The sequence below is a fragment of the Festucalex cinctus genome, chromosome 11 (assembly GCF_051991245.1).
Source record: "Festucalex cinctus isolate MCC-2025b chromosome 11, RoL_Fcin_1.0, whole genome shotgun sequence".
Lineage (NCBI taxonomy): Eukaryota > Metazoa > Chordata > Actinopteri > Syngnathiformes > Syngnathidae > Festucalex > Festucalex cinctus.
In genome coordinates this window covers 17,728,926-17,744,542 of record NC_135421.1, presented here as the reverse complement: position 1 = coordinate 17,744,542, position 15,617 = coordinate 17,728,926, and the positions used below count along the sequence as shown (strand labels likewise).

Genomic DNA, 15,617 nt, shown 5'->3' with positions numbered 1-15,617 from the left:
AATTTCTGATTTCGAAATTGTTTGGATGAAATCTTTATTGATATTTTAATAAGCACTAGTGAAGGTTGAGAGCAAAAAAAGTCAAAAAGTGCAAATGAATGATTCATGAAACCATGCAGCATTTTTTTGTGGAGAGACTTGGGAAGACGAGGGGTGAAGAGGTGTGAAACAACTGAAGTCAATTGAAGCCTTCAGGTAATTCAGTGTCGCCCCCTCACGCACACGCACGGACTCCAACAAAACAACCTTGTCCCTCGCCCAAGTCTCATTTACACCTCGCATATACTGAACTGCACATACGCACACCACACACGCCCACCATCATTAAGGGTGAGTCACATTTCCTGGAAGCCATACACGGAGGCAGCATCGCCGGGAGAACAGTTGCCATGGCGACCGAGAGAACACTCACACGCATGCACAAGCGCACGCGTAAGAAACGCTCAAGAGACTTTTCTGATTGCCCGCTGTACATTCTGAAGTGGAGACAAGTCAACGTTTGGGCATCACTCACATGAAAGATGCAAAGGAAACAGTCAAATAAAACACGGGTCTTCGTTAATAATTTCATAATTATCTTGTGGGCAAGTCAAATGAAAATAAAATGAACATAAAACCTTCAAATATAGGCAAACTTTGATGTTCATGGGCCACATTTGAATTTTAAATAATTTGGAAATGAGATGTAAAAAAAATAAATAAATATATAAAATAGTGTATTTATTTGAATTAGAAAATATTTCAAGATGAGTTTTTAATTTAACAATTTTTAATTAATTCAATAGACAAATAGACCAAGTCAATAAAAAAAATGCATAAAAAATACAAATGAAAAAAAAATAACCAGCTAAAAAATTGTAGATGAAATAAAAAAATAGTAAAATAATACATATTTGAATGATAAAATAATTATTTTTTTGTTTTTAATTCGACAATTTATAGTGGACCAAGTCAATTAAAGATTACCGGTAAATAAAAATATAAATGGAAAAAAAAAAATTGTAGATGAGATTTTTGTTAAATATATAAGATAGCTTAGTTATTTGAATGATAAAATATTTCAAGATCAGTTTTTAATTTAACAATTTAAAGTTAATTCAATAGACAAATAGACCAAGTCAATCAAGAATTACATAAAAAATACAAATGAAAAAAAAAAAGATCAAATAAGCAAAATTGTAGATGAGCTTTTAAAAAAAAATAGTAAAATAATGCAAAATAACATTTGAATGATAAAATAATTCCTGCACCATTTTTAATTTGACAATTTATTGTGGACCAACTCAAAGATTACATGAAAAATACAAAAAATAAAGAAATAAACCAAAAAAATGTAGATGTGACTTAAAAATGTAATAAAAATGTAAAATAACTTTTGAATGATAAAATAATTAATGCTAAATTTTTAATTTGATCATTTACAATTCATTTAATGGACAAATGCACCAAGTCAATGAAAAATAACGTGAAAAAAAATGTAAAATGAAAAAAATGAATGAACTAAAAAAAAATGTTGATGAGATTAAAAAAATTGTAAAATATGTTAAATATCTTGTTGAACGATGAAATAATAATCCCAACTCACTCAACTTTTAATTTCATAATTAATAACTAATTTAATTGGAATTAACAGTAGCCAGATGGGCCAAGTAATTTGTAGATTCTGTGAAAAAAGTAAAAATACGTAACGGCTATATGTATGGCCTAAGAAGTCATTAGTAGATTCAATTTTAAAAACATATAGAATATAAATCACCAAGAGCCCAAAAAGTTGAGGTCAATGTCAAATGAATTTGGTCCGTGTATGAGTGAGTGGTGGTGAATTGCGGTACCTTGTTAATGATGTGCTGCTGATGCTGGAACTGTTGCTTGTGCTTCTCCAGGAACTGCTGGTGCTGCTGCTGGACCACCAGCTGCTGCAGGGCCTGCGCCTGACCGCACTGCTGCTGCGGCAGGGGGGCCGACTGGGTTCGACCCAGAGGGTGATGGCCCCGTGCCAGCTTGGACATGGAAGGCGACGGCAGCGGAAGGCCGCTTAAGCCCACTGCGGAAACGCAAAAAGCACAAAAAAGTGGCGGTCGGATGACGACGACTTGGTTTGCTGTTTTACTTTCACTTGCATACAATCATTGTTTTGGAACACATTTCGCTTGTGCTACTTTAGCGCCAGTGGAATTTGCACTTTGTAATGTTTTATCCTTTAATGAAATTTGACACCAAAGGATTTATGATTTGGGGTCACTGTTTGAAATAAGAGACTGAATTAATTGCCTATTTGCCAATATGTTGTAGGCTACTACTTAAAGGGATACTCATTGAGCCATTAGAAGCAGTAAAAAGTGAATATTTTGTCTATAATTAAATTTAGTAACATATTATGTTTCATGTACAATTTAAAAAGTCATTTTTCTACTTGCTGTCGACTGATGATGACATCACCTGCGCTGAGTAAGTAGGTGATGACCAATCATGGCTCAGTTTACTGACCAAAACCAGAAAACAGGTGAGCCATGATTGGTCATTACCTACTTCCTCAGCACAGGTGATGTCATCATCAGTCGACAGCAAGTAGAAAAAAATTACTTTTTAAAGGTATTTATTGTACATGAAAAATAATGAATTTATCACATTCATTCTGGACAAAATATGAACTTTTTCACTGCTGAAAATTGTTCAATGAGTCAAGTATCCCTTTAATTACAAGTTACTCGTTATTACAGGTAAATGCAATGAACCCAAATTGTCAATACATGCCAATTTGGCTCCATATTTGCGTTACGTTATGCAAAATATCTCAAACTTGTTCCTGCTTAAGCATGAAATTTGACTTATTCGGCGTAACATTTTTCTTTCAGCAAAATTTAAATATTGATTTATAGCGTGACCATTTTAGTGACTACATTACATTTTATACAGTTAATTCCAAGGTTGAGATATAATAATGTAAAAATATAAATAAATAATAAATAAAATAATAAAAATAATAATAAAAGAATACAAAATAAATAATATTTAATGATTTATACAATTAAATTCCTTGTTTTTTGTGGTCACTCTAGTGAGAAAGATGAGTTTTTAATCTTACATTCCTTCAACCTAATTAAAACTCATTCAATGACAATTTTAGACCCTCCTTTACACTAGCATGTTTTTTTTTCCTTTTCTTTTCATATATAAATATGTACAGTGTTCCCTCGCTATAACGCATATTTTTTTTTTAGTGCAATTTTGCATTCATTTTTTTTCCCAGCAATGTACCTATATTATAAATGTATGAAGGTGTGAACATTGAGAATGTGTGGTGAGGGGTTTTAGAGCCATGCATGTAAAAAATAAAGCTAACTATGGATTTCATTGATTGCGGGTATTATTTGGAACCTAACCCCAGCGGAAAACGAGGGAACACTGTACCTGTGATTGAATGTCTGGATTCACTCCCAGATACATATTTATAAAAGCTTTGAAATTACTGTAAATTCTTCTTCTTCTTCAAACCAATGAATGCCATTTTTGGTGGGCTCAACATGCTTGAAAACTAGTTTGCACATGGTAAAAAAATAAATGTACGTTATTTTAAGTCACTAACTAGCACTCCAAGGAAAGTTGCTTCCAACTTTTTTTTTTCAAATTAATGACTGACATTTATCATAAGCAGACACACACAAAAAGTTGAAGAACCCATGCTCAATTTCCACCACGGAAAACGACGGGCAAAGCGATTTTTCATTGCTTGCATCTTGAACGAAAAGAGAAAAAAAAACCTCTGGAATCTGGAAGCTAATTTCATTTCAGCGGCTAAGCCGCGGCAACCGGTCCCGATTGTACTCCGGGCGAAAAGACTGACCCATTGGACTGTGGCTCTGCTCCAACAGCACCATGTGTTGCAGGAGGGGGGAAAGGCCGGCCGCGCCGCTTGCTGCCGCCGCCGCCGCCCCCTCTCGGTCCAGACCTGAAGATGCCAAGTAGGCGGGCAAGTGGGCAGCGGCGGGCAGGAAAGGGGGAGTCAAAGGAATGCCCTTCTGCAAGGCGGCAGGCAACGCCAAGCGGCTCTCCGCATCTCCTGATATTGACTGCAAAAAGAAAAAGAAAAAAAAAACAGACAGACGCAAAGGCAGACATTGTTGAGACGCAAAAGGAAGTCAAATCAGACATACCGAAGGGAGCAAAATGAGGGAATAAAAGCAGGGGGGCAGAAGCAGCAAAAAATACATCACACTCAACTGTTTTTGCTCCCACTCAAAAACGAATGTCAGACTTTTTCTATGTACTCAAAAGGCATGTTTTTTTTTCAATATTATTCAGAAATCTTTCTAAATCTGTTTTAGTAAATGTAAGTGTACCTGGTCACATTCCACTGCCGAGATGGGATTGATATGTTAACTCATTTGCTCCCAAAAACGTATAAAAACGTTCTATTTTAAATATTGTCATGGTCCCAAAAACGTATATATATGTTTTTGTATGTTTTTTTTATGCTAGAGCATACAGAAGGCTTTGATGCAGCCTCTGACCTGAAGAGGATGCTGAAAGCAATGGTAGTTACTACAAAAAAAAATGACCAACAGGTGGCAGCAGAGTATTAGAGATCAACCAGGGCCATGTTGCATAAAAGCTCTTTTCCCCACAGTTTTAAACAGATTTGTGAAAAATGATGAAACTTAGCTATATTCTAATAATAATTGCTGCAAAACGTAAACAGATAGAAATATACTTATTTTTCCTGATGAAAGATGAGACTGTAATCTTTCTTTTGGTAGATTCCATGTTTTTACAGCAATAGAACACAATATTCTGGGGGCTTTGCAAAAACAGCCGGGAGCAAAGGGGGTTCAATTATTGCAGGCCACTAGGGGGAGTGCCTCAAAAGTGTGGCGGGGAAATGTGTGGAAGTCATCAGGCAAAGAAGACTCATGAGCCTACTTTTACTTGCGTAAGACATTTGTCTGTACAGCAACTGACTCAGTTTATTATATCTTCAATTTTAACATTTTAAATTAAATGTTATGTTTTGAAATTTTGAAGCGCACAATTTCTGAGGAAGAAGACACCAGTTTGAATCTTGTGTTTCAGTGATGGTACAAACAGAAACAATTTTCTCACTGAAAAAACCTTCAGTTTATGTCTTGAGTAGTTTTATCGTAGATTATCGTGGATTTATTACCTGAACAATATATCGATAATCGCGGTAGCGTGAGCCTTGTCTCGCATATCGTATCGTATCGTGAGGTACCCTAGTTTTTCCAGACTCCATAACAGCGCACACGTGTACTTACAGTGCTTCCGGGACATGTGGCTGGCAGTCCCAGGGTAATGTTGGGCAGAGAAGGGGAGGTGTAAAGTGAGAGGTGGCTGACGGAACCGTCCCTCAAAACCAGACGCTGAAGCAGGGACGTCTGAATGACGACATATTGAAGCGGGTTCAACATGTTTCCGACACATGTATTCGCATGTATAGATGAGAAGCAAGCAATCGTGGTGTTACCTCTCCCAGGGTGCTGGAGACGGGAAGACCGTTCTCGTGGGGGATATTACTGGAGCTGTTGTTGGGGGAGCTGGGACCTGAGCCGGGAGCACTGCTGCATGAAGAGTCTGGAAGACAAACAAAGAAGATAGTTTGGATTCTTTTTACTGGGGGCCATCCGATATGGATATTTTGAGGCTGATGTCAATTCCAATATTTGGCAGAAGACAATCCATTTAACTCATTTGCTCCCAAAAACGTATAAACACGTTCTATTTTAAATTAAGCGTCCCAAAGACCTATTTATATGTTTTGTTTTGTTTTGTTTTTATGCTAGAGCATACAGAAGGCTTTGATGCATCCTCTCAACTGCAGAGAATGGGTGACAAAAATGGTAGTAATTAAAAAAACTACCAACTGGTAGCAGCAGAGTATAAAAGATCAACCAGGGCCATGACGAAAACAAGCTGTTTCCCCACAATTCTAAGCAAATTTGTGAATAATGATGAAACTTAGCTATGTTCTAATGCTAACTGCTGAAAAATGGAAACAGATAGAAATGTATTTTTTTTTCCTGAGGAAAGAGACCAATATTTTGTGGGCCTTGCAAAATCAGTCAAAACCCAGTAAAATAGCCGGGAGTGAAGGCATTGCTTCCGTGAAAATGGCTGGGAGTGAATGAGTTAATTGGCTGATTAATTAAAGAAATATGTAATTCATAAATTCACTTCTTTTTTGACCACTTAATGTTTACAACAATAAAGATATGAATTACAGGAAGAACATTTTACTGTTTTACTTCATAATAGCTTACAACAACAAAATGTAACAAAACAGAAAAATCTAAATTTTGGGGTGTGGAGTTGATGTTTAAATTATCTCTATGTGTTAATGTGCAAAAATAAATAGATAAATACAAAAATAAATACAAAGTAAAAAAGTACCGTATTTTTCGGATTATAAGTTACATGTTTCTTCTTCCTCAAAAAAAAGAAGAAAAAAAAAAAAGTAGTCACAGCAACTAATGTCATATGTGATATTTAATATTGCTAGTTTTGCATGCAGTTTCTGGCACACCAATGATTTACTATTTTACAGCAATAATGTCATGTTTTGTGTGCGAATGAATGTTTTTGCAATTGAAAATTCAACTTTATTTTACTGTTATTGAAAGTTTAACATTGGCTATCCCAAGTCGTGCACATGTGTGAATTATAATAAATCTGTTAGATCTGATTGTTCATTTGGACTGAATGGAAAAGAGTAACTATACTTTATTAATACCAAATACATAAATCTGAGGATTATGCCTTTCAAATAAATAGGCTTTATTACACAAATGAATATGTATCATTTATGTTTAATTTGGGAGGTTTGTGTTAAAATTAGGTTAAAAAAAAAATAAATGGAAATTTGTCATGTAATAAAAATTACATAAATCTTAAAGGGATACTTGACTCACTGAACATTTTTCAGCTGTGAAAAGTTAATATTTTGTCCAGAATGAATGTGATAACTTCATTATTTTTCATGTAAAATGAATAACTGTAAAAAGTAATTTTTCTACTTGCTGTCGACTGATGATGACATCACCTGTGCTGAGGAAGTAGGTAACGACCAATCATGGCTCACCTGCTTTCTAGGTTTGGTCAGTAAACTGAAGTCGAAAAGTACTTTTTACAAGTATTAATTGTACATGGAAAATAATGGTTACGACATTAATTATAGACAAAATATTAACTTTTTACTGCTGAAAATGGTTTAATGAGTCAAGTATCCCTTTAAATGTTGGGCTTAAATATTTCTGTGCACCAAAAGGTGAACTGACCAAGATTTTACCTTTGGCCACAATGAGACATTAAAGGTAAGCCATTTTAAACTTAAAAAAAAGAAGAAAAAAAAAAGAAGAAAAAAAAAAGAAGAAAAAAAAAAAACGAAAAAAAAAAAACGAAAAAAAAAAACTTTTCCCAAGTTAGAAGCAGATGTTTTTAATCTAACCGGAAATCGTTCACTGCTGTAAACAATTATAAAATATTTTTTAGGTGAGCATCAATTACTTGATATGTCATTTATATGATCTGATCTGATCCACCCGGAATCAAGACATCTGCATTCGCGAGAACCGATTCCGTTTTGGGGTTCATGAACCCGTCCGAAAGCAAAACATCCAAATTGCGTCCGTGGGATCAAACGTTGGGAAATCGGCACTCACCGGCAATATCCAGCGAGCGTTTCTTGACCGTCGTAGGGCCGTCTTTCCTGCGGAGGAGAGGACTGCTGCGGCGCTCCGTCACCTTCTGCTTTAGTCGGGAGCGGAGCTTCAGGTTGGGTTCCGAGGCTGCGAGGGACAACACAAGGACGGAATTAACTACGGTCGCTAAAGGCCAGTCACATTTGGGGCCCGAAAGGAATGATTTTAAATGAGGCCCCATTGAGAAATGTGTTAAGCTTCCAACTGGCCCTCAAATGACACAAATGTTGAGAGGTTAAGTGTGTGACTCAGCCTACGCTTGCTGGAGGAAAAATCATCTGCATACTGTACAGCTGTTATGGTGGATGCTGGCCACTCTTGCCCTTTTTTTTTTTCCTCTGTCAGAAAAGTGCAAACAGAAGGAGCTTTCTTCTCTTCTCTGGCAGCTTCCTTTTTGCTTCATTGCTTGACTCGGGCCGCTTAAAAAACGTTTGACCTCAGTTTTGTATCTCAGGGTTCCTTCCACATTCAAAGAAAGAGCTCATGCCACTCTTCAGTTGCACGCTTGTAAGAATCACCTAGAGACTCAAAATTTTGGAGAAATATGTAATAACAGCCCAAGATGTACAAAAAAAAGTCTTTTGGAGCCAACAGGAAGTCCTCCATTTTGATTTACTTTGGAATTTGGCAGCATTTTATTTTATTTTATTTTTTTACCTTTTTATAGAGGTCATATTTTAACTAGTGCTGTCAAAGTTAAAAGCGTTAACTCGTTGAATAATCATAAAAGATGATCGCATTAATCATGTATTAAGGCGGATTAATCACTAGGGATGTAACGATAACAGTAGATCAAATGTAGCAAGAATTAACATATAACTTCAAATTTGGCGGGCAAAAAAACGTTGATAAAAAGCCTTTTTAACAAAGTGATAAATTATGCTTTATAATAAAAATTCAAAGATGTGATTAATCTGATTAAAAAATGTAATCGTTTGACAGCTCTTATTTTGTTATTGTTATTGAAAGCTCTTCAATCCGTTGCAGGCTGTTGCCATGGAGATGCATATTTCCCCAAGATTTGTGAAAATTGGTAAGCATATCTATCAGCCTAAGACCTACAAAAAAAAGGTCTGATGTTACCATACGCTAAACCTACCAGGAAATTCGCCATTTTTAATTTATTTTGGGGATTGCGCATCATTTTCACAATGTTTTGTTTTGCTCTTATTTTACTTATCTTACTCCTTACTAGGGATGTAACGATAAGCGCAATATCGCGATATTGTGATATTAAAACTGCCAAAATATCGTCGTCGTCATGTTCACGATATTTAAAAGAAACACATCTGTTGAAAAAAAAAGGTCAGGTTGATATCCATTTGTGGAGTTCTAGCACCCTGCTGTGCCTATTTTTTTTAGTGAGTGCAATTAAATTTTCATTTGGGATGTTTTGGCCCTTCTATGTTTAAAATCTACACTAACTGTCAGATGAAAGGGAACATAATATGCCTGTCAAGCAAGTCATTATGTGGAGGAATTCAATGTGTGCATGCATTAACAACATAATAATAATAACATAATAATAATAAAACAATAATAATATAAAATTGATGTTATGTACAAAAGCACAATATTGTGCTTTTTTTTCAGCATGAGCTCCTTTCTTTTTTTTTTTTTTTTTTTACAATATTGTGATCTTTTTTAAATATCGCCAACCTCCCCACAATATCGTGACAATTATCGTATCGTGAGCTTCACATTGTGATAATATCATATCGGATGTTTGCATATTGTTACATCACTACTCTTTAAGTCAAGTCAAGTTTATTTATATACTGCAAAATGTTCCATGTTTCATGTACAGCACTTTGTATACAGCAATGCTTGTTTTAAATTATATAATAAAATTGAATTGAGTTTTTATGATCATGATTATTATTATTATTATTATTATTATTAATCGTTAATTATTATTCTTATTATTATTGTTATTATCATTATTATTAAAAACTATTAATTAAAAATGTATTATTATTATTATTATTATTATTATTATTATTATTATTATTATTATTATTATTATTATTATTATTATTATTATTATTATTATCTTGATTTATTTATCTCTGCATCAGCAAAAGGAAAATAGTTTCCCAGACTGTAGCCCTTGAAATCTGCAGTGCACCAATTTCCTGACTTTGGTGGTCACGCAGGTCACATTGCATTAAACTAAAAATAGAAAATGACAAACAAACCAAAAAAAACAAAAGAAAAAAAGAAAAAAAAGAAGCAAAAAAACAGTTTGAGGAGGGACGGCTTAAGAGTGGATCGGAGAGGACAGAGTCAAGGTTCAATTTGTGCATCCTTAGCAATAAAGGAGAAAATGGGAGTCGGGGAGAGGAAAAAAAAAAACGAGACAGAAGAAAAGTGGAGGATTAAAGGGAGGTCAAGGGAGGCACTCGCCGCCACGAGTGTGTTGGTCTCGGGGCACAGTGACTTTGACGGGCTGTTAATGCCGAGTGGGCAAAAGCAGAGCGGCGTGCACGCGTGCAAAAGCCGCTCGCTCTGTGCGCAGGAGGGCCCACAGACTGCTTTTTACTGCTGACACTGGCGCTTTGACTCACCTCCATTCGTCTCTTGCGCTAATTCCCCACCTCTCCCTCGCCCTTGGCATAACTTTCCCTCCTCTTCATTTTTTTTTTTCCAATCTCAGCAATACTTTTTCTAAAAATAACACGAGGGAAATATGGAATTTTCCACATTATTTCCAAGTTGGCCGTTCTATTGCTCCTCTTCGCGGCGTTTATTACTAATGGAACTGAACCTCACACAGATGCTAATTAACTCATTCACAGCCATTTTCAAAGTAGTTCCCCAATATGGCCACCAGTCCGTGTCAAGACCCGCAGAACATTGTGATCAACATATGCACCAAACCTAACCAAACCAAAAAAAGAGAGACTCTCTTCTTTCGCCAGAAAAAAGTGGCTATCTAGCTTTCTAGCTAGCTAGCTATATACAGCTACTAGCCGATGCAGCTACTAAGAGTGGGTTTGTCATCTTTGCCAGCCTGTATTTCCTTTACGGAACATTTATTATTGTGTGTAAAAGTCAAAAGGTGAGTTTAATGACTTAATAGCCAAGTGCGCAAATTCGTTTGCCCACGTGCGATGCACTAGCTTGTTATTTAGGCTACTATACTAGCTAGCTAAGAGCTAATCTTACTCAGCCTCATGGAGCTTGTTTTTTTTTGTGTTGAATAATTTAATTATGAATACACTAGCCCCACCTCCTGGATAGTGCAGGTTAACTGTATGCTAATAAAATACTCTATACTGTACATGCAACTTCATGTTAAAAATCTAGGACTAAATTAAAAGATCAACCTATTCTAAGTGGTGTGAAGGTATGGCATCATCTTGATGATGATTTAAAAGGGTGCAGACAATTTTTAATTTTAAACATTTAAAAGTAAGGTTAGGGCTGTGAAATTAATCAAAATTCAATTACAATTTCATTTATTACACTCCACAATTACTAAATCAGCATAATTGTAAAAAAAAAGTCTAATATACCGGAACTCGAAATCGGCAGATCCTCATAATCAGGTGACTCGGACTTGGGTGCAATCCCTACTTATAGCCAAAATAATCGTGATTATTATTTTTTCTAGAATCGAGCAGCTTTAAGTAATGTTATTGAAAAAATTTAATCTAAGTTTTTGTTTGAATCTTGTTTTTGTTCATTTTATTATCATTTATGTGTGATATTTGAGTTAATCGTCGTGAGTGGTCTGATCTTGTGAACATGGTTACGCGAAAATTTAGTGCGAGCTTGAGCCGGTTGAGTCGCCTTTTCGGTCTGTATGTTTCTTTTTGATGACGGACCTGTGTGTTGTAATTTTGTTTTTCTTTTTTATGACTGATTGAAATAAATTATATTCATTCATTCATTCATTCATTCATTCATTCATTCATTCATTCATGTGCCTGAGTGTCCTTTGTTAGCAATAATTGCATTTGTAGCAACTTCAGAACATGATCAGATTAGTTTCTTACTTTCGAACCTGCAGAATCAAAACACAAATCTCACGAGAAGCATTTTCATTTTGCACAGTTGATGTGAGCAAGCCCAAATTGCGTACAGCAGTGCAAACATGATTACGAGAATTCGCTTCAGACAAAAAAACAACAGTGAAGGACATTCACACCTTACAATCATGTTACCTTGATGTCATAATTAGACCCTTAATACCTCAACAGCGAGGGAGGAAATTGCTTCCATTAGCCAAAACATATTGAGCGGTCTGTTTGGGGAAAAAAAAAAAAAAAAGTCCTAGCTCGAGTCACGCGGGTTGAGTCACGCAGGTTTTTCAAAGAAAAAGAAGCAGCAAGATGTGTACTAATCAATAGTTTTGCCGAAACTCATCAGGCCAATTCCCAGAATCATCCGTCGTGTGTAGGCAATTGATTGATGGTCTCTTGCATATTTTTTTCCGAGTAACTGTCACAAATCAAATCCAATCTGCTTCTGGTGATGTTTTCTTTAAAGCTAATAATGCGTCCTGTTGGGTGCATGTCGTCGTCGTAAACAAGGGCACAGCCAAGAGCTGCCTGACATTTTTCCCTCCGATGCCATCAACAAAGTAGGCCTTCTTGTGTGACCTGACATTGTCGAAATAAGCGGCATCCATTACCGGCGCTTTTACAAAAGCAGCCCATCATGCTAAACAAATGTGGTGGGTGGTAGGGAAAAAAAAAAAGGCGGCTGTTTTTCTCATTTACATTATAAATACTTCAATATCAAGAAGAGCGCAAAGAGGGCCATCGTGCATATTTTGAAAACCATCATCGTCCCGATTACAAACGCCTACAATAGTGCGGGAAGATATGATCGACTGTAGCAAATGTTTACATGTGCTATGCATGCAACAAGTGGTTGTCTTTTTTCTTCTTTTTTTTTTTTTTTTTAACACAAGTACAACCTTGAAAAACACTTTTTCTCAGATTTCTGAGAATTCTCACTTTAAGTCAAAATTCTGACTTTATTCTCAGAATTCTGAGAATTCTTACTTTAAGTCAGAATTATGACTATCTTCAGAATTCTGACTTTAAGTCAATCTCAGAATTTTGACTAAAGTGAGAATTCTGAGATTAAAGTCAGAATTCTCACTTTAAGTCAGAATTCTGACTTTATTCTCAGAATTCTGACTTTAAAGTCACTCTAATATCAGAATTTTTACTTCAAAGTCAGAATTCTGACTATTCTCAGAATTCTGAGAATTCGAACTTTAAGTCAGAATTCGGACTTTATTCTCAGAATTCTGTATTTCACTTTTTAAAGTCACTTTAATCTCAGAATTCTGACTTTATTCTCAGAATTCTGAACACTGTATATTATCTTACTGAAAGGTTTGGATCCCAAATGCAGACACAAATAAGATTTTCTCTATTTATTCACATCGAGAGGCAGAAACTCAGAGACGCTGTACACGGACGGGACAGTTGGACAATAATCCGGCAAAACACACACAATTCTCAGACCCTTAAATAGACAGTGACTCAATCTCATTGGTTGTGACCAGACTTTTGAGTTCCAGTACTGACATGGAATTCTCTGATTGGCTGTTAACCCAGTAATTACAGATAATTCCGGACATCAATAAACATCATATAGCATAAAAGATTCCTGACATCACAAAGTCCAGACATCATATAGCCAAACTAGTTGAAATCGGATGGCGTTACATCAATACCAAAACAGACACGTAACGGGTCGTGAACTCTGGCGCACGGTCATGAACGCGACTCAAACTTAACCCAGACGTGACAGTTTGTTTTGGTCAAAATACCTAAAAGAAGCAAATGCTATGTTGCAAATGTTATATTTAATCTTTATCAGTGTTTTTTTTTTTAACTCTTTGACTGCCAAAAACGTTTAATAACGATTAGTAAAATCATGATGTATGCTGCCATAAACGTGAAATGACGTCATCTACTTTTTTTTTTTTTCTTAAATGGACGGAGCAACGTCTAAGTGCAGCACTGCCTGGTCAATGGGTTGTGGAATCAAAAACACCACCTAACTGTGGCCAGCAGATGGCAGCATTGTGTCTCTTTTCAATGGGCTGCTGGTGCATGGAATTACAATGAAATGTGACGGAATCTGATGAATGCTCGTAATTGGAGGAATGGCACTGTGGAGTTTTGTTTTGTTTTTTTCATAACGTGTGGCAGTAAAAGAGTTAAGATTCCCCCCCCCCCCCCCCATGCATTTCAATTGATATCAATTATATATTTCCGCAATCCCCGACAAACTGTTGAGTAAATATAAAAGTTGTTTCAATTCAAGAGATACACTGCTCATCTTCTGATCGTATCAGTGATCGCTGATCGCTCAACCCCCCCCCCCCCCCCCCCCCCCCGCCCCCCAGACTACAGATTTATATCTGCCTATTACATCACAGTCAACTCATGATGATTATGGAGATGCGAGGATTCCACAACACAGCGATGCGACTGAGATCTAGTTCGGGGTGAACCCCGCCTCTCACCCAAAGTCATCTGGGATCCGTTCCAGACCATCAGTCAACTCTGCAGCGGATAAGCAGTCGACAAATTGTCTTTTTAATCCAAAAATGAGTATGCTAATTGTTGATTATTTATTTTTATTTTTTTTAATCAATGAATGACATCCAATGTCAAGAGTGTGCGTATGTGCGGGAGTGCGTTGCACACGCCGGTCAAACGGAACTTCCCGGAAGCGCATTCAAAGTGCTTCTCTGTTTGCTCAGAGGCCGTATTTGAAAGCCCCTCACAGATTTGGACAATTACGCACCTGTTGCGCTTTGCTGCGTGTCTGAGCTCACCAGACAGAAAATAATTCTCAGCGTATCTATAATTCACATGGACGTCACTAAAATGGGTCACCACAGGGGGAGGGGGGGATGGGGGGCGTAGGGGGGATGGGGGGCGTAAGCGTCATGCGTGACAGCGGCGCTCGTCAGAGGAGTGTACACAACTGTGGCGTCCTCTGTTCCTCACTTCCTGTCCAAGTTATTCATGTTGATGCACATGTTCTATACGACCGGTCAATACATTTCCACACAGTAAATTAATTAATGCTCAGTTTTTGAGCATAATTTATGTAAATGATGGGAATGTTTTGAGACTGACTCTCGTCTCTTATAAAAATTTTGTTTACATCGTTGGCCTACTCACTCTTAAGTATTCTAGTTAACACAATTAGTAGCGGGGTCAATGGTAAATTTTGACCCGGTCACAGGCAGGGTCATCATAGTTTTGGAATTTTTTATTTTAGTTTTGTCTTGAGTTTTGTTTTAGAAATTGAGTTAGTTTTAATTAGTGTCAGGGTGGTTCTGTTCGTTTTTATTGGTTTTAGTTATTTAGTAAATGCTTAATTTTAGTTAGTTTCAGTATTAGTTTTAGTGTATTACTCGTCATCTGAAGGTGCTTTTCATTGGCTGCTGCTCAATGACGTCCTTCTGTGTGACACAATTTCAAACGTCCTTATCCGGTTAACTCATTCAAACATAAAAAAACGTACAAGTTTTTAATACTTTTTCCTTCCCTACCAAAAACGTATTTATATGTTATTTTTGTGGGGTTTTTTTCTATGCTAGAGCACACAGAAGGCTTTGATGTAGCATCTGACCTGAAGAGGTCGCTTAAAGCAATGGTAGTTATGACAAAAAACGCCCAGCAGGTAGCGGCAGAGTATAAAGAGATCAACTATGCTACAACAACCTCTTTTCCCCACTGTTTTCACTGGTGAAATTGATGATGTTTTTAAACTATGTGAAGCACTTTGAGTTGTATTTTACAAATAAAGCTACCTAGCTATAGATAGATAGATAGATAGATAGACAGATAGATAGATAGATAGATAGATAGATAGATAGATAGACAGATAGACAGATAGATAGAAAGATAGATAGATAGA

The 15,617-nt window shown here is 36.4% G+C and overlaps 1 protein-coding gene across 8 annotated transcripts in view; it reads right to left on the bottom strand.

The window, feature by feature from the left end:
• LOC144030189 (histone deacetylase 4-like) overlaps window positions 1-15,617 on the bottom strand; it is a 112,407-nt gene that overhangs the window by 41,345 nt on the left and 55,445 nt on the right. For all 8 annotated transcript variants that reach the window (XM_077536253.1, XM_077536255.1, XM_077536254.1 and 5 more), the window contains 5 exons: window positions 7,674-7,799; window positions 5,483-5,589; window positions 5,274-5,393; window positions 3,845-4,070; window positions 1,833-2,044 (listed from right to left, as the gene is read on the bottom strand). In XM_077536253.1, the coding sequence (XP_077392379.1) occupies window positions 1,833-2,044; window positions 3,845-4,070; window positions 5,274-5,393; window positions 5,483-5,589; window positions 7,674-7,799 (791 nt within the window). The remainder of the gene's footprint in view (window positions 1-1,832; window positions 2,045-3,844; window positions 4,071-5,273; window positions 5,394-5,482; window positions 5,590-7,673; window positions 7,800-15,617) is intronic.